The 20,129-nt window shown below is 36.9% G+C and overlaps 1 protein-coding gene across 15 annotated transcripts in view; it reads left to right on the top strand.

Annotated features, from left to right (window-relative positions):
- Positions 1–20,129, top strand: part of Dlg2 (discs large MAGUK scaffold protein 2) — a 2,079,243-nt gene that overhangs the window by 1,672,957 nt on the left and 386,157 nt on the right. For all 15 annotated transcript variants that reach the window (XM_047516979.1, XM_047516993.1, XM_047516982.1 and 12 more), the window contains one exon: positions 13,406–13,562. In XM_047516979.1, the coding sequence (XP_047372935.1) occupies positions 13,406–13,562 (157 nt within the window). The remainder of the gene's footprint in view (positions 1–13,405; positions 13,563–20,129) is intronic.

Here is a 20,129-nt window from a genome sequence, read left to right as displayed (position 1 = left end):
TGGGAGCCTATGTCTGAGCTTCCTTTTCTGTTCTGTTAATCTCCTTGTTTCTTTCACCACTATCACAATGTCTTGATTAGCATAACTTTATAATAAATTTTGAAGTCAGATATTGTCAATCCTCAAGCTTTGTTCTTCTTCAATATTTTGTTGACTATTCTGGGTCTTTTGCCCATCCACAGAAATTTTAGAATCAGTTTGTTGATATCCTAAAAATAACTTGCTGGAATTTTGATTGCAGTTGCACTGAATCTGTAGGTCAATCTGGGAAGAACTGACATTTTGCCAATATTGACTTTTCCTATTCATGAAATTGGAATATTCCTCTGTTTATTCAGTTCCTTAATTTGTCACTCAAATTTTGTGGTTTTCATTATATAGAGCTTGTGCATATTTTGTTAGACCTTTACCCAAGAATTTCATTTTGAGAGGTGATAATATAAATGATATTACTTTTTTTCCATTTCTCCTTATTTATTGTTGGCATATCAGAAAGTGTTTGATCTCAGTGAATTAACTTTATATCCTTCAACCCTACTGTAATTACTTATTAATTTGAGGAACTTGGGTTTTTTAATTTTATTGATTCTAATGGATTTTCTGCAGAGGCGATATGTCATCTGTGAACAAAGACAGTTATATTTCTTTCTTCCAAATATGTGCACTCTTTTTTATTTGTTCTTTATGGATATACATGACAGTACAGTATATTTTGACATACAAGGAATATAACTCATTCTGATTAGGATCCCATTCTTACCATCATAACTGATGTGGAATTTCACTGGTCATGTATTCAAATACGGACATTGTTAATTTCCTTTTCTTGTCCTATTGCATTACCCAGAACCCTATTATGTTGCAAAGCAGTGGTGAAAGGAACCATCCTTACCTTGTTACTGATCTTAATTTCTTGCCATTAAGCATGACCTGAGCTCTCAGGATTTTGTAGATATTCTTTGTCAAGTTGAGGGAGTTCTCTATTCCTAGTTTAATGAGAGTTTTTGTCATAAGTGGTTATTGGTACTAAGAACTTACTAGACGTCAGACATGAACTCACAAAGTAAATAAGACATTCAATAATCAAGGAGTTAAGGGGAAAAAAACAAGCCTGAAAATAAACTATTATCATTATCATGATTACAAAATTAGCATACTGGCTTATAATTGTAAGTTTACTCTTCTGATATACCTCTAAAGAAAAGAGAAGAAAGAAAACTGCTTCATATCATGATCCTAACCTAAATAGAATCCTCCTGGAATATTGTGGATTCTGAAGTGATATTTGTTAAGTGGATAAAAAGATAGAGTATGATAATTAGGATAGTTGATATATGAGTCTGATATAATAGAATCCTAGCGAAGTTAGTATTAAGGAGAGCTGAGGAGAACAAATATTATTCAAATATTCACGAAGTATTAGATGAAGCTTCCCAAGCATATAAAAGGGAAGAATCAAACAGCAGGCAGAGAGGTCTGTATACTCAGAGACTAAGGAGAGAGAGTCAGGTGTTTGAGAAAAAGATCGTAATTTAGAAAAAATCAAGAAGTTTTGTGTATCAGAATATGAGGCTACAAATATTTGTTCAGGGAAGAAAATTTTGGTATTTCTTCTAAAATCACTTTGTATTCATGCCAGTGTCCAAATTTGGCTTTCAGATTTCACCATGGCTAAAGTAGTTAATGAATAACTAACTTTTGCTTTGCCTCGGAAAGTTTGAACCAGCTTTCAGTTCTAAAGATAGAAAGCAAGGCAGAAATAGGTCAGAATGAAAAATGAAATTCTCTATTGGAATACCCTGAATGTGAAGCAATGATCTTCCACTACTTTTCCTATGTGGAACTATAAGGGCTCAACTAATTGTTATATAAAGTTTTCTCTGGAATTAGCAGAAAACAGAACTTGTGGCAGGAAATAGGTACAGGAATATTTGTATAAGCAACATCTGCAATAACCCCTAATAAGAGGACAGCTGAATGTTTAAGAATTTTTAAGAGTTCAACAATAGTTAAAGTTAGAGATGTATTTTGCATCTCTATATGTTAACTTTAAAAATGAATTACATCAATAGTATTTAGCGTGTTTGTGTTAGTGTTCTGCAACTTTTTTCTACAGTAATTCTTATAAAGATGTCTTAAATATATGGAAATTTTTCAAATTCATTACCAAGGTCTGGGGTGAGTGCTAAGGTTATTTCCCAGGCACCAAATTGCACTAGCCTTTTACTTCAACTCCATTGACTAAAGTGACAGTTCATTGTAATTGAATCAGCCTTGATAATCCCTTTGCTTCCCTAATGAGGTGATGCTCATATCAGTCTGTTCATGGACTCAGGAAGTAACTACCAAAGTATGCTAACTTTCTTTGGCTTCCATAGCATATCACTACAAAGTGAGTAACTTACAACATTAGTAATTTATTGTCTCACTGTCTCATTGCTCTGGAGGCTAGAGTCCATGATCATGGAGTCAGAGAATCATGGTCCCTCTGAATCCTACTGGGGAACCCTTCCTTTCCTCTCCTAGCTTCTGATGATTTGATGGCAAACTCAAGTGTTCCTTGGACAGCACTGCATTGCTCCATTCTCTGCTTCTGATACTTTCCCAGTATACCTCTGTCTTTACCTAGTTGTCTTCTTCTAAGGAGACCAGTCAGATTGGATAAGTGGGCGCCTCTAGTTCAGTATAACTTCATCTTAATTAATGTATCTATAAAGACCCTATTTCTTAATATGTCATATTCTGAACTATCAGTAGTTAGGACTTCAACATATCTGTTGGGAGAAAGCACAATCAATACGTAACATAAAGTATTAATTTCTCAAGGGTAGAGAAATCTTGTGAGGCTTTGTAAATCCAAGAACCAACCAATGTCTGCCCCAATAGCTGCTGGATAATTTTTTATAAAATGAGTAAAGAAAGTATATGCGAATACTCTGTTCTAGTGTCCTAAGAATGAGAATTGATTTCGTTTATCCTATCCAAGAGCATCTTCCTGGCCTCTGTTCCGTGTCTCCATTGGAGCCCTACTAGTCATGGGAGAATATTTGCTTTGTTCCTAACCCATGCATTCTCTCACTTCCTTCTTTGCTGCTCTTCCTTATTCATGAAACACCCTATCACTCCCCATCTCAAAATATCAAATCAGTGCTCTCCTGATATAAAAAGGTATCCCAAATGTTGTGAATGAATGAATATTGTGATTTTTTTATGTGTCCTCCTATTGCCCTACAATGAGAGCCCCATAAGATTAAGAACTAGTTGTGTTTATAGTTATATTTTTAGGACCCAACACAGGACCATGCGAAGATTTACTTTAAGACTCTAGTCAAAAGAAACTAAGGAAGAGTCTTATTTTAGTTCTGTTATATTTTTAGTTGACAAAATTGCACATCTTTATGGAGCACAAAGTAGTAGTTTGATATTTGCTTATGTTATAGAATGATCAAGTCAGAATAAACTAGCATATACATCACCTCAACTATTTATCATTTCTTTGTCATAAAACATTTTAAACCCTCTCTTTTTAGCTATTTTGAAATACATCATATGTTATTATTAACTATAGTCACTTTACTGTGCAATAGAACAACTGAACTTGTTCCTCCTATCTAACTATAATGCTGAATTTCATGTTCAGTGAAATGAACCAGACACAGAGAGACAAATGCCATGATCTCACTTCTATGGGGAATCTAAAACAGTCAAACTCATAGAGGTAGAGAGGAGAATGTTGTTTACCAGATCCGGGATGAAGAACAGGTATGAGGGTTGGAAGAAACTAAGGAGAATTTTATCTCTCAGGTAGTGTAGAAGCAATGGGAACTTTAAATAATAGAAATGTAATAATTGTATTAATTTTTAAAGAAAATTTCTCTGGCAACATTATGGAGAAAAAGGTGCAGGGGTGCAGGGATGCAGCAGGGAGGGCCTGTTGGGATGAGTGTAGATAGGGATCCCTGGCAGAGTTCAGGAGCTCAGTTATGAGATGTCATGACACTGAACTAAGAGCAATGTTAGGATGATTTGATTTTTTTTTTGTCCTAAGGTAAAACTGACAGCATTTATTGGATGATTAGAAGTACTAGATGAGCAGTAGAGAGGTTAAATTCAGACATTTCTGACTTTTGTGATTGAGCTGACATCATTAAAAAAGATAGGCATAAAAAGCAGATTTTGAGGGTAGATAGTAATTCCATTTTGGAGCAGCTAAATGGAAATTTGGAGTAGAGGATACTGATCTGAGCTATATATGTGGATCAATGATAGAAATGATAAGACCACCCATTTATTAATTTATGCAGTAAATGTGGAGATCTTAGCATGTGCCAGACACTATGCTAAGTGCTAGGGGGATGAGGGACTTGCTGCTCTCATAGAGAGGACATTCTAGTGGGAGATGGGCAACAAACAAATAGGAAAAGCGATTTCACTGTACTATTTGTATCATGAAGGAGACATGCTGGAGGCTATGGCAGAAAACAATGAAGGGGAGGCTAGTATAGATGGAATGATCAATACCTCAAGAAGGAAAAGGAGCTCTCTGAAGAAGAGTTACAGAGAAGGAGTGAGAGGAGAAGGTAACCAAGGACATGAGTTATGGGAACACCATTTTTGAACAGGGAACAAATGTGAGAAGTCCTTTAAGGAGACTGAGGAACAGAGAGGTAAAACAAAAACCAAAAAAGTGATGCACCTTTGACAAGAGAAAAAAAGATTCTTGAACTACACTGTCCATTATAACAGCCACGTAGACACTCACAACTATTCAATATAAATATCTTAGAAATATTTCCATCACCACAGACATTCCCTTTTCAGAAATATACAGAGGAAAGTTTATAAGGTTAAATGCTAAAGAGAGGTCAGTTTGAAGAAGTAAAAAATGGTCATTTGTGTCCTCTCTGTTCAAAGTGAGTGTTGAGTAATTATTGACTAATCAAATGGGACTCTGATTTAGAAGTGGGGGGAAACTTGCTTCCTTAAGCGAGTGTATGCAATGCTAGAGTTATGAGGGATTGTAGCTGTTCTGGCTTGCTTACCTCACCACTCCCTTTATTATACAACATGGAAACTGCTCTTCAGAAAGGCTATATTCAGAAAACACCCAGAAGTTAACATTGCAGTCAAGACTAGAAAACAGAGTTCAGCTCTGGAGGGTAAGGCAGTCCTAAATTCAAAGCCAATCTTGGCAACTTAGCAAGGCCCTAAACAACAGGTTGAAACCCTGCCTCAAAATAAAAATAAAAGAGGTTGGGGATGTGGCTCAATGGTTGAGCAACCTGAGTTCAGACCTTAGTACCAAAAAAAAAAAAAAAAAAAAGGGAGAAAGAGAAGGAAAGAAGGAAGGAAGGAAGGAAGGAAGGAAGGAAGGAAGCAAACAAGTAAGCAAGCAAGGAATGGGAAAAGGAAAAAGAAAGGAAAGAAAAAAGAAAGGAAAAGAAAGAAAACAGAACTCAATTTAGAAGAAATTTTTTCTCACAAAAGTATGGGTATATCCAAATTAGACTTAAGAAAAGACCTACACAACTTGAATCAAATATTTTTATTTAGTTGATCCAAGCTATTTTCCTTATATCCCACTAATTGCAGAGGATTTGAATGTTTAACAATTATTTAGAATTTTATTGTACCCCAGAGCTCCAACTCAAAAGACATTATTAAAAATCTTTCCTAAAATACGCTTGCCTTTAGAAAGAACATGTAAAATTATTTTCTTAAACCCTACTATCAAATATTAGTTTTTCTTACACCCTGCCTTTTACAGGATTTTCAAATAATATTTCAATATTTATTGGTCATGGAAACTTGAGAAAAATGATATAGCTATGAAAATCAACTACACAAAAGTTATAGTTTTATTTAAGAGAACTGCTAAAACTTTTCCTTTCATAATTAAGTGCTCTTTAAAATTTTAAATGCAACAAGGAGCAGAAGCAAATATGTCATTATGAATAATATATATAACTTAATGGGAAAGTTTTCAGTCAAAATATTATGAAATAAAAGAAAAATAGGAAAGTAATCTGTTTTCTTTGACTTTGGAAGTGAAATGTTAATTAGGATTTATGATTATGAAAAGTTTGAACATATGTGAGAGAGAGAGTTAGTGGCTTCTTTATCCTCTTGATAAATTTAAACAAAAGCAACTTGAGAGGAAATGTGATTATAAGATCATCATATTTAATACATGAATAAGGAAAAACTCCAAATATTTCAAAATCAAGCTTATTGGAACTAATCTTTCATTGATTAATGTTTGTGGGAAGAAAACTATTTAACTTGTCTGATTCTTTCTACCAAGGATATTATATATGTAATCTCATATGTGTAACTAATTCCAGGATTTTCTCTGGAGAAGAAAGCTGAAACTGTTTGTGCAGGCTAGATCTTAGCTGTTAAACTCAAGGCTTTATATCACAGCCTCAACCACAGTCCCTCACTTTGCAGCACAGGTATCATTAGAAATGTTTAGAATGTTTCCTTAAGCTACTTGAAGACAAATTTGAGAGATGGTAGGACCAGCAAATATGAAGTAAATACTTTAGGCATACGAATAGATGTTATTAGGTTCGTGGAGTCTCAGGGGTGTACAGAAACATTCTATGTCTTCTCTTACCTAAGTATGAATCTGAATTCCTAGCTGGGCACCCATTCATGTAGTTTTCCTTATCACTCACACTGAGACACTTCTGTTCTCCAACCACATGTTGCATACCTCTCCTCTGGCCCTGAGCTCAAGTGATCTACTGAAATATGGTATCCTCTGTTTCCCTTCCCACTTCTCCAGTTTCTACCCATCCCTCACAGAGTCAGTTCAGATTCTACCTCCTCCAGGTCCTAATCTGAACACAGACCTCTCAGTATCCATGGCACTCATTTGGTATTGAGCCTGTATGGTCTTTTGTTGCTAACTTCTCATTTCATGTGTGCCTATTTGCTTTCCAGAGATCCTAACTCCCAGGAGGAAAAGAAGTGAGTTACCATTCTTGAGCACTTCTTGTATGATCCTAGTTCTTAATATGTTGTTTCAATTCATATTTACAATACCATAAAACAGATATTATCATTCGCTATTTACAAAAAATAAGACTTCAAATATCTCATAAATTTATCCATTTGTTAATTGATATCATCTGTGAATATAGATCTAGCTCCAGTGCCCATAATCTTTCCCTGTATCACTGTACACCATATATCCCTAATAGTTTTTTTAATCTTGTACAATAGCAACCACAGTATATTTAGTATAGAGATATTATCTATGTGATAACTGTTTTTGCTAAAGTTAGCCTAAACTTTATTTAAAGTCCAGAGCTTGGATCCTTCCCTGTAATGCCAATTTTCTCATGTATTATTTTAACATCATGTCCTTACAACAGCAGTTCAACAAAATTCCTTCATCTGATTGACCAATTATTTGACTAATTGACCAACTTAATTATTTGGATATGGGGTATGCATTGTGGACTCTTCTGAGGAGCTAGCTTATTGAAACACTAAAGATATGAATCATAACCAACCAGCTGCTTTGAAGCTTTCTGTAGTTGACCTCCAAGGCACCAGCTTGCTCTGCTCCCCTTCACAGTTATATTAACAATACATACCACTGTGCAAAAAAAAAAAAAAATCTCTTTGATCTCCTACAATTCTCTCTTTTTCTTGATAATATTGCTCACATGAACACAGTTGCACTTACAGAAAAGCAAAGAAAAGAGGACTTGGGGAGACTGGCTCTTCACAATGACTTCAGAGGGTAACACTCTAATGACTTATCATAGTACTGGATCTGGGACTTAGGTCCACATGCTCTGAAACTCAATTTTTATCAGTGTCTCCAGGGGTGACTAAGTTCATATATTATAATGCTCCTTTTAATTTACAATGGAAATACAACTGCTCAAGATAACAAAGCATGCTGATATTAGCACATTGTACCCATTAGGAAAAGCATTGTGGAAAGCCAGGTTTTAATGAGCATGTTGCTTTGTATATCTGAACTCTGAGGAAGGACCATCTGCTATCCAAATGACCTTAATGGCTGTTGTGGTTGAGCTAGGGTGGTCAGGAGATCCCATCTCATGTCCTGCCCTGACCAACCAGGGAGAAACCTGGAGCCAGAGCTGGAGCTGGAGAGCACCCTGTCTCATGATGCTGGAGATGCACTGCTGAATTATTTTTTCTGCTGACTCTCCCTCCTCTCTTCTCGCAATTTTATGAGTTTTATTCCTAAAGTATAGCCTCTTCCCCATTAAAACATGCTTTGAATAGTTCCTGAGTACATTGCTTCTTGCTTTGAACCACAGTCAGGACAGATATGTATTCTTGACATCACTGAGGGGCTGATATTTTTGTACTGTACCCTTCTGTTTGGAGCATAGACTGTCAGAGTCTTCATATGCTCAGGGGTCTCTGCTCTGACCCCACCTCTGGGCCCACACAATCCTTTTTATCACACAGTCATCAAATCTAGACTCTAGAACTCTTCAGACTGTTGCTATCTTAATTCTTACTTTCAAGCTTAGCCAAGCATTTAAAAGTGTTTTGCAAGAATTCTATTCAGGATTTTTAGCTGCTTTATAATGAGAGAACTTTTCAGTATATCTCATCTACCAAATGACTGGAAATAGAATGTCAATGTATACTTTTCTTTAATACTTTTAGTTTTCTAACTGATTTTCCTCTTTATGTTATCTGAATTTTACTTCTCCATGAGCCACTAGTATTCCCTACATTATTCAAGCAAGGAACCTGACCCACAGAGGGCACACTGGGTTCTCACAGATCTTTAGAGAGGTAGAACCAAATTCAATATCATTTCTCCCAACCCCTCACTTGTTTTCTCTTTATTCATTAAACATATTTTCTACTGTGTGACTCTTATGTTACTCAGCTATACTAGTCTCCAAAATTACAAAAAAACAAAAAGCTTGAAGACCCTTCATCCTTCAGGAACACACAGAGTCATAGTGTAGATGGATGAGTAACCAAAGTAATTTTGGAAGAGTAAATGTAGCAACAATGGTGTTAATAAAAGGACAGTGTGGTTTCAAAAACAAAGAAGTGGTCAGTTTATCTCGAGGGAAGGATAGAAGGGGCAGCAGTGATGGCTCCTGGCCTCAGTCTTGAATAAGTAGAAGTTCATTAGATATGTGAGAATAACAAGAAAAGGCATCATTTTGACCAAAGACAAGAGCGTAGGTAAGACATGAGGCAACCCACAACCTGCATGAGGAGCTGTGGTTGGCAACTTTTCATGGCAGGAAAATGGGAATGAGGGAACATGGTGAAGTTAGGCATGGAGAGCTGGGTGAAGGACAGATGATGGGGAGATTCAAATGTCATACTTAGAAACTTAGACCATATCCTGACAGCACGCAGATCCCTAAAGGCTCTTGAGCAAGTGAGTAATATGGTAAGATTCACATTTGATAAAGATGATAGGAAACATTTGTATACTTCCTGCAAACATCCATATACTTCCCTCAGTACCAGAAATCCTTCATGTTTAAGTAATGATTTTCCTTTTTGAATCCTGAACCTTTTTTTTCTTTTTTAAAACTCTGTTCTTTTTAGATATATATTATGTAGAGTGTATTTTGACATACATACAGGGAGTATAACGTTCTAATTAGGATTCCATTCTTGTGATTGTAGATGACGTGGAGTTTCACTGTGTTGTTTTCATATATGAACACAGGAAAGTTACGTCCAATTTATTCTACTGTTTTTCCTATTTCCGTCCCCCTCACTTCCCTTTATTGCCCTTTGTCTAATCCACTGAACTTCTATTCTGTTCTCTCATCTGCATATCAGAGAGAACATTTAGCCTTTGGTTTTTTGGGATTGGCTTATTTCACTTGGCATGGTATTCTGCAGTTCAATCCCTTTACCACAAATGCCATAATTTCATTCTTCTTTATGACAGAATGATAGTTCATTGTGTATATATGCCACATTTTCTTTATCCCATCTGTTGAAGGACACCTAGGTTGGTTCCATAGCTTGGCTTTGTGAATTAAGCTGCTATAAACATTGATGTGGCTGTCTCACTATAAAATGCCGATTTTAAGTTCTTTAAGTATATGCCCATAAATGGGATAACTGGGTCAAATTGTGGTTCCATTCCAAGTTTTCTAAGGAATCTCCATACTGCTTTCCAGAGTGACTGCACCAGTATGCAGTCCCACTAGTAATGTATGAGTAAACTTTTTTCCCTACATCCTCATCAACATTTATTGTTACTTATAGTCTTGATAATTGCCATGGAGTAATTGGATAATTAACTGGAGTGAAATGGAATCTCAGTGTAGTTTTAATTTGCATTTCTGTAATTGCTAGTGATGTTGTCCATATACTTATTGATCAATTGTATTTCTTCTTCTGTGAAGTGTCTGTTTAGTTCCTTAGCCTATTTATTGATTGCGTTATTTGGGGTTTTGTGGTTTTTTATTTTTATTTATTCATTTATTCATTTTTTGGTGTTAAGTTTTTGAATTCTTTATCCTGAATTATTAGATAATAGATATTAATATCTTTTATATATTAATGCTCTATCTGAGGTAGAGCTGGCAAAGATTTTCTCCCATTCTGTAGACTCTCTCTTCACATTACTGATTTTTTCCTTTGCTGTGAAGAAGTTTTTTAGTTTGATACCATTCCATTTATTGGTTCTTGAGTTTATTTCTTGCATTTTAGGAATCTTATTGAGCAAGTCAGTTCCTAGGCTGCTATGATAAAGAGTTGGACCTACTTTGTCTTCTAGTAGACTCAGGGTCTCTGGTCTAATGCCTAGGTCCTTGATCCACTTCCAAGTTGAGTTTTGTGCAGGGTGAAAGATAGGGGTTCAATTCCATTCTACTACATATGGATTTCCAGTTTTCCCAGCACCATCTGTTGAAGAAGCTATCTTTTCTCCAATGTATGTTTATGGTACCTTTGTCTAGTATAACTGTATTTATGTAGGTTTGTCTCTTTGTCTTCTATTCTGTTTCATTGGTCCTCATGTCTGTTTTGGTGCCAATACCATGCTGTTTTTGTTACTATCACCTGTAGTATAGTTTAAGGTCTGGTATTGTGAAGCCTCCTTCACTTTTCTCGCTCGGGATTGCTTTGGCTATTCTGCTCCTCTTATTTTTCCAATTGAATGTCATGACTGCTTTTTCTACTTCTATAAAGAGCACCATTGGAATTTTAATAGAATTGCATTAAATCTGTATAGCACTTTTGATAGTATGGCCATTTTGACAATATTAATTCTGCCTATCAAGAACACAGGAGATCTTTCCATCTTCTAAGGTCTTCTTCAGTTTCTTTCTTTAGTGTTCTGTAGTTTTCATTGTAGGGGTCTTTCACCTCTTTTGTTAGATTTTGAATTCTGAACCTTCTTGAGTCTCTGGAATAAGGAGAAAAAGCCCATAGCACCCTATTCACCTCTCCTGAAAACATTCCAGCTGGCTTAAAGCATCCTCTGAGACCTCTAGATGAGCTTATGCTGCTCATTATCAAACACTACTTGGAGCAGATCAGACTGGCATTTTCCCAATTGTTCATCATCCAAAGATTTTGTAATTATAAAGACTTTTTACATCACAACAAGAAAAATAAAACTACATAAATGAATGTATTGTGTTTTATCTGGGTGATGATGATAAAGGAATAAAATCTTTTTAGAAGAAAGCTGGTCACTCTATGCCCTTGGTTACATTAGCTTATTGCTCACAAGTTTCCATCATAGCACTTGTCCTGTTCCCAAGCTCATAACTGTTTGTTTCCAAGTGACTCTTTCTTCCCCAGGTGCTGTCATCTTTGTATTTACAGTACCTAACACAGTTGCTAGTCGTTAGTCGTTTGATTATTGAAAGACTGGATGGATGAATAGAACATGTTTTGTGTGTACAGATAATTTTTAGACAAAAATACTAATACTATGGGTAACCAGGTTTTATCTCCTCTAGGTTTCATGTTCATTTACTTATTTTTTGTACTAGAAATTCAACTTAGGGGGGATCCACCACTGAGAAACATCTCTAGCCCTTTTTTTTTTTTTTTTTTAATTTTGAGACAGGGTCTTGCTAAATTGTCCAGTCTGGCCTCAAGCTTGTGATTCTTCTGCCTTAGCCTCCTGAGTAACTGAGACTACAGTCATGTGCCACCATGCCTGGCTCTAGTTCCATATTTAAAGTCTAATATGATAACTGAAAGTAGCAGACAGTGAGCACCTATTATGTTTGGGTATAGAGACAAAAAACCAATGGCATGGTCCCTGCTCTCAAGTTGATCACGGTAGCAGGAGAAGGAGATACACCTATCATCATCAAGAATGCTAGGGGAGGCACCCATGCAAGACTAGAATGGGGTAGCTGAGAAAAGTGACAGGGATGGCTTTCAGATAATCACAATCTCTCAACTACATCCTGAAAGAGGAATGAGGGATAGAACTTTGCCCCACTAGCAGCGCATAATGATATATGGTAATGACCATTGAAGGGTCACTAGACCATCTAAATACTGAATGAAGAATGGCATGGCAAATTAAAGCTCAGATCATCTCAGTGTGAAAAATACTACAATTTTTTTAAATTGGTGTGTGTGTGTGTGTGTGTGTGTTCATTTATTCAATCATCAAGCACCTGAGCACTCTTCTAGGTGAATTGAAATGTAAACATGATACTGTACCTCCAGGAGATCACAGCCACACTGGAGGCCACAAAGCCTGAGTCAGTCTCTGGATTCACTGCTTCATCCTTCAAATTTCTTCCTTTGTATTGTCCTTTCTTTTCCTTCCCCTTGCTATTGCACTTCTTCAGCCTGTTCCTTCTTCACTCCTGGTTTACTTAGATAACGTCCTAACTACTTTCCTGCCTCCCATCATATCTGTGCTTCCCTCTCACCAACCCTACATATATTTTTGTTAACCTTCCCAAAGTAGATCGAAATGCTCTTAATGCCTCAAAATCTTCCAATAAGTCCTCAATTCCTGCACAGTAAATTTTAATACACAAACAACAAACTCACAGACTGGCATATGAGATCTTTCAAGATCCAGTTCATTCTTTTATATCTAAAACTCCCTCCCTCCTTTTGGATACATCCAACCTACTGAGTACTTTTGTGGTTCTTAATACAAGAGTAGATATTTTACACAAAGGAAAAATGGAAGGAAAGGTAGTTTAAGAAAATGGGAATTAAGGAATGATTTTGAATGGTATTTTGATAGTTGTTACAGTGAGGAACTCAGATATTTGTCCTGTTAGCTTCTTTCTCAATAAGCAAATGTACCTTACTTTGGTAAGTAATTATCATAGTTAGTGAATGACTAGTTTCATATATCTCAATGAAAGAAAAAGAACCCAAAATCTTGAGTGGTCACCCTGTGAAGAATGTTCTCTACTTGTTTCTACAGGGAGCCCCGCAAGGTGGTCCTGCACAAAGGCTCCACTGGCTTGGGCTTCAACATCGTGGGCGGGGAGGATGGAGAAGGTATTTTTGTATCTTTCATTCTGGCGGGTGGACCAGCAGACCTGAGTGGGGAGCTTCAGAGAGGAGACCAGATTCTGTCGGTGAGTATTTCTCTTTGATCTTTATTCCCTCTAAGTCTGACATTCCTGAAAAAAAGTCACTTGAGTTGCAAAGGAAACATGGATGAGAGCATCATTGCTTCAGGTGCTTGCTATTGCAGTTTATATGGTGCTCAGATGCTTGATCCATGAAATCCTTACAATAAAGGTAAAGGTGGTAATATTTTAGATTTTCTGAGACATATTTCTATGCAAAGAACATTGAGAAGCATGCCTTTTTCAAATGTATATTACTTACCTTATGAAAGTACAAATTTTTCTGCACACTTGTCACCATAATCTTAAAACTGTACATTTATAATATGTATAATTTGATGCAAATAACTAAGTAAGAAAATGCCCAAGATAATGCTATATACACAGTTTGGTGATGATGACAAATGGTAGCAGCAGCATCTTTACCTAAGTTCAAGAATTAACAGCAACAATTTGTTAAGCACCAATTATTTACCAAGCACTTTATAAAAGTAATGCTTAAGACCACCTTACTAAGGTATCATTGACATACAAAAAGCTGTATATATTTAATATATACAAGTTAATGTTTGGAGAGATGTAAATACCTGCAAAACCATCACTATAATCTATGTCATAAACATAACCATCACCTACTTTCTCCTAGCCCTCTTTGATTTTTATTGTGTATGTGTGTGACAAAAACACTTAAATAACATCTGACCTCCTAACAAAATGTTAAGTAAACAATACAGTATTGTTAACTATAGACACTGTGTCAAGTGGTAGACCTTTAAGTCTTATTCATCTTGCATAACTAAAAGTAATTTTAGTTTACTTTGGGGTATTGCTGAATGTTCAGATGAAGAGAATAAGTTCTGAAAGATTAAGTAACTTGTCAAATTTTGCCTAATATAAATAATTAGTACATATTAATAAAAAACATAAATAAATAAATAAATTTAGGTCTACTAATTAAGCTGGGCATGGTGGCACATGCCTGAAATACCAGCTGCTACGCAGGGGTTGAGTTAGGAGGGTCACTAGTTAATGACCATCCTGGGCAAATTTGAGATTCTGTTTCAAAATGAAAGGTAAAAAAGAATTGGTGATACAGCTCAGTGGTAGAGTATCCCTGAGTTCAATCCCCAGTACTTCAGAAGTAAATAAACAAAATAAAAAATATTTACTAATTAGAGTTAGAACTGGTAGTTAAATGTTTAGTTTTAATGACCAATTATACCTTCCCTCTCCCTCACCACCCCTTTATTCCTTTTGGTTTTTCCTTTCCTCTTTCTTTCTTTCCCAATTTCCTTTCATTTGCTCAAGTATTTGTTGACTATTTCTTCCCACTACATCAAGTTACCTCCCTGTCATGGTAGGTATAATTCAATCTATTGTGAATTTTCATATCTGTATTAAAATTTTGGTAATCATGCAAATAACAGAAAATTATATAGGAGCTGAGTTTTATGGCTGAAATTGTGGTTCATAACTCAGTGAAGCACAGAGGTTTTGGTTTTCATTGTATACTCAAAAAAAACTTGTTTTTATTTAATAGCCAATTTATAGATAGAATTTTCCAAGTGACCTTATATTTGTTAGCCATTATTCCAGCCCCTTAAGCAAATGAACAAATCTCTTTCCCTCCATTTATTCCTTTCTCCTTTCTTTCTTTTTCTCTCCCTCTCCCACCTCTCTCTCTCTCTCTCTCTCTCTCTCTCTCTCACACACACACACACACACACACACACACACACACACACACATTTCCTAAATAGTATACAGCCAGTTATACTATCATACAGATGATTTCCAGAGTCTGCATGGATGGCCTTGCCTTGTATGTTCCTGTGGTTCCCCATAATGCAGGCCTCTGCCCACACCTCAGCCTGCAGGTCTCTGGAGGGATGTTGAGCATGGGAGAAATAAAGAAAGATTCCATGCCAGGACCTTGTTCTGCCATCCAAGAACTGAACTACTTCTTCATCACTTAAATATATAGGGTATAATTGGCAGCTCTTAAACCTTATTCCTCATACACGTTTTCACGTCTGTCTTTCTCTACTAGGTATCAAGTTGCCTGAGAGAAAGTTCTTAGTCTTATATGATTTTTTATGTCCTCAACAATTACAACAGATCCTGGCACATAGCATTCTCTCAGAAAAATGTTTATTAAATGAAAATGTTTTGGACAATATGGTGACACTTTAAGAAGTCATTATAACCTGAAACAACTCTAAAATTTTATCTAAAATATACTATCTTTATCATCCTGATTTAAAATCTGTATACTTGGGGATCACTGTGTCATTTCATCCCAATCAGCATTTACATTGTCTTAGAACATTTCCAGACACAAAGCACTTTAGGAATCCTCAAAGATACTCCCACTTTGCAGATTAGGAAAAGAATATTCATAAAGGTGAAAGAATTTGTCAAAAGCTCCACAGCAGCTGAATATAAAGTTATACTCAAAATCATGGCTCCTGATTCAAAGTTAGTATTCTTTCTCTTCACAGTACAGCATTCCTTCAAAATTCTGTCAGTAATGTCCTATTCAAGGCCTTCTTAGTACACTGCTCTGTGTGCACTTCACAGCCAGAAACACACAGAATTATGAAGAACTAGTAGTTTCATGGTACTACTGAGTCAGTCGTTATTTATGACAATTTCATTTTACAACATCACTTTGCCTTATTATGCTCATTTGAAGGATAAAGAAACTGAGGCACAGAGGTGACATGAGACTCTACCTCTGCTGAAGTAAGAAGTTTAACAAGTCATAGGCTGTGTTTTGACCTTCATATATGTGGGCGAAAAGGAATGACTTTATAATGCTTTTTAGCTCAATGAAGAAAATTCACAAGTATTTTGCTTTCAAAAGTAGAAGTATCTATGTTGCTATTACTATTAAAACTCTGTTTTAAGAATGTGTCTCACCCTTTTACAAAAGTACCATATAACCTTGTGTAAAAAAAAAAAAAAAAAAAAAAAAAAAAAAAAAAAAAGCTCTTCTAAGATTCTAAGATAGTTTGGGTTCTTCCTCCTTCTTTGGGACAGGATTTGATTTTAACTAGATCCACATTTACCAAGTGTATTTTACAGACCAATGAAATAACAAATTGTAATAGGTTGCTACTGTAATAGGTTCCTTAGTATCAGTTCTCTTCTCTGAAGAACTTCTCTTTTCCAGTGTGTAATGGGAATCTCCTACAGGAAAATAACATATATAGTTTTCCCAAATATTTTTGACCACCAAACCCTTACATAAGGTGTACTTCACAGGACATCAGAGGTGAGAAGTGCTTGGGAGGATATTTTTAAAGTTCCCATAATTGACTGTTCCCCACATTCTTTCCTACACATAAACTGAAGCAGGACCTGTGCTATCTTCTAAGATTGTGGGCGCCATCTACTGTTTGTGTATTGGCTAAACACAGTGCATGGCAATGGCAGATGGAGATTACCCAGCTCCGTGGTAGAGATTTATTTATTCCAGTCCTCCCCCTGCTCCCCACCAGAGCTCCAGTACTAAGGTAGTTAAGACACTGAAAGATAAAAGAAAATCATCACTTTAGGCTGCATTCCATACATGTATTGTGATTGATATTTTCTCTCTAACTTCCCTTTTATGTATTCTATTTCTCAGGGATTTGTTGTAGAAAGAAATTCAATAATTGAACAGTCTTCTTGAGGTATTCATGGGGGAGAATTTAGGGCATTCAGCAGGCAAGCACAGTAACTAGTGCAGCAGCCTCCTCAGGCATTCTTCCTGCAGAGGGAAAGATAGAAATGCTTCTGTTATTTGTTTCAATGCTTTGTTATGAAAAAATGTGGAACAGAGCATGTAGAAACAATACCCCTAGGAAGATTCTTTTCTCTCTCCCCAAGGAATCTGAGTTTATTCATTCCTCAAGAGTCTAAGATCACCCCAGCTGCCTTTCAAACTCCAAAGCTCCTTCTTGATGGGCTTAATGTGTTTAACTAAGTGTGTTCTAAGATGCATTTTTGGGAGCATGTGTTGCTGGATGTGAAATACTACAGTTATTGAAGTGAAGACGCCACAGGAAACAGAATCTTCAAATTAGAATTTAAATTGCATTGTTGGTTTACAAAGAGTAAGAATAAGTCACACAGTTCACCTGGGTGTTGCAATAACTTTCAGATTTGCTTTCTCAGGTTACCTTCATGTTTAGAGCTATGCACTAGGAGAGGATTTATTTGCCACTCACTCACTGTTCATATATTCAAATGGAATGTGAACACTGTATACACTACTCACCACCTCAAGGGTTCTGATAAGGTCTCCCTGATATTGTTACCTCAGAGGACAACTCTAAATCCCTTTTGGTATTGTGGCTGAATTACATCCTCCTCCCCCAACTGGAAAAAGCATTGATGTCCCAAATTCAGTTCTCCGAAATGATTGTCTTGAGGGCCTACAAACCCCATCCCTCCGTCATTGTGCAATATCAGTCATGGCCTTCCTCTCCAGCTCTTGCTCCCAATCTCATGGAGGAACCTGGCTTTCAGAGTTTTCAGTGCTGAGGGTTTCTGCTTAAGTGACTAGTTCTCAGTTTTACTAGAACCAGCACTCCCTAGGATACCAGACAGGATCTGAACCCTGTAGAGAGATAGGGACAAGGACCACCTCCATGGGTCTGCAACTTTTTTACCTTGTCTCCAAAAACATAGAATCTTAAATCAGAAATCCTACCAAATCGCTCCTACTTAGTACCTTTATCTTCTCTCCTTTCACCCTAAAACTTGGAGTTACCCAAACTCCAACAAAACCCTCTCTCCTGCCCCCCAGGAACTGGTCTCTTTCCCAGCTCTAGTCAGCCATGACCAAAACAGCATTTCTTCTGTCCTAGCTCTACCCGCTCTGCCTTCTCCTCTAAAAGAAAGGCAACAAGACTCAGAGACCAACACTAGCTGACATAACTTTGTATATTTCCAAACTGAAATAATTCAACATCTACATTCAAAATAAGGATGATTTCAGTATCCTCAAGAAAATAGGTTTATATGTCCTTTGTATACAACTTTATAACCCAAGGTTCTACCTCATAACTTTGTTCAAAGAAAAAAGAAAACAGTATTTGCTGAAGGGAATACTAAACATCTTTAACTTGAAAGACATTGACAACATGTACTTTTGTGACTTCCTCACCCTGCCCCTGTTCTTCCCAAGGTTTCAAAAATTTTGAGATTCTGTGTCAGCTAGGGCACCCTGTTAACAACTTTGAAGTAAAGTACAGTCAAGTGGAATTTGTACTGTTTTCGAAAAGACTTCCCTTGCCAACTCTGAACAGTTAAATTCAGGTTTCTGATCCGGAAGTCATGAGGAGGCTCCCTCCAGCTGTGCAAACCAGTGTACTTGATCCAATCTGCACACCGACTCTTCAGTCTCTGGCTTTTGCCTCTCTTAATTGCAGAGCCCACTTAGATATCTCCCTACCTTGCTGAATTTGTCTTCTTGCCCAACTCAGAGCTCACGGCTTCCTGATCATGGGACTACCTAAAATAAAAACAAACATGAACAGTGAAGAGTCTCCAGGGCAGAGATTTCCTCAGCAGCAGCTTCAGAGTCCCACATCCAGGCATCCTCTTTGTCTGCCTGCTATAGGATTCAGGAGGTTCTGTGTCTTGGTCCTTTTTTGTTTTGTTTCTCTGCTATGGCTTAATATCACAGACAGGGTAACTTATAATGAATAAAAGTTAATTTATCTCACAGTTCTGGAGACTGGAAAGTCCAAGAGCGTGGTACCAGCCTATGGTGGGGTTCTTCTTGCTGCCTCAAAAACATGGCACAGGGCAAAACATGGTGAGACAGCAAGAATGAAAGCTCCGTTGCCTCTTCTTTTCATAAAGCCAGTAATACCATTATGGGGGCCCATATCTCAAGATCTCATCTCATCCTAATTACCTCCCAAAGGCCCCATTAGTATATATTTATTTAGGGATTATTTCTAACACATGAACTTTGGGGAATGCATTCAAATCACACAGCCTGGCTATGCCTCAAGGGTCCGTTATTTCTGTTGATTGCACATTGCACACAAGCTTCCCTTGTCACTTACCTTCCAGCCTTTAAAGACAGCAAGCCTTCAAAAACAGCATATTTGATCATATCCTTTCTCCCCTTTCTTAAAAAACCTTTCAGTGACTTCCCATTCTTAAAATCTAAACTTTTAACATGGCCTACAAGGTTTGGTAGGGTCTGGTGTTGGCTTACCTGAATGGCCTTGTCTACCCGACTCCCTTATTCTCACTTACACTCCAGCCACCCTCCTATCTTGCTTAACCTCCTATCAGGGTGCCATTCAAAATATGTGGCACATTGACCAACCTTGTCACCAGTCCATGCAATGAATGGCCATCATGCCATAGGTACAGGTTTGTGTAGAGTAGGAAATTTCCAGGCAGTCACCATCATGGGCCACCTGGAAAGGCTCAGGAAGCACTTATTTGCAGACAAACCACACAAAAGTGTTTCACTGTCATAACAAAAGAAATCTGACTGAGCAGCTGCCTTGCCCCTGTGTGCTGAGTGCTCTGCCAAGCGTCCTGCGCATGTACTAAATCTCC

This window comes from Sciurus carolinensis, chromosome 11 (genome assembly GCF_902686445.1).
Source record: "Sciurus carolinensis chromosome 11, mSciCar1.2, whole genome shotgun sequence".
Lineage (NCBI taxonomy): Eukaryota > Metazoa > Chordata > Mammalia > Rodentia > Sciuridae > Sciurus > Sciurus carolinensis.
This window is presented reverse-complemented; position numbering and strand designations above follow the sequence as displayed.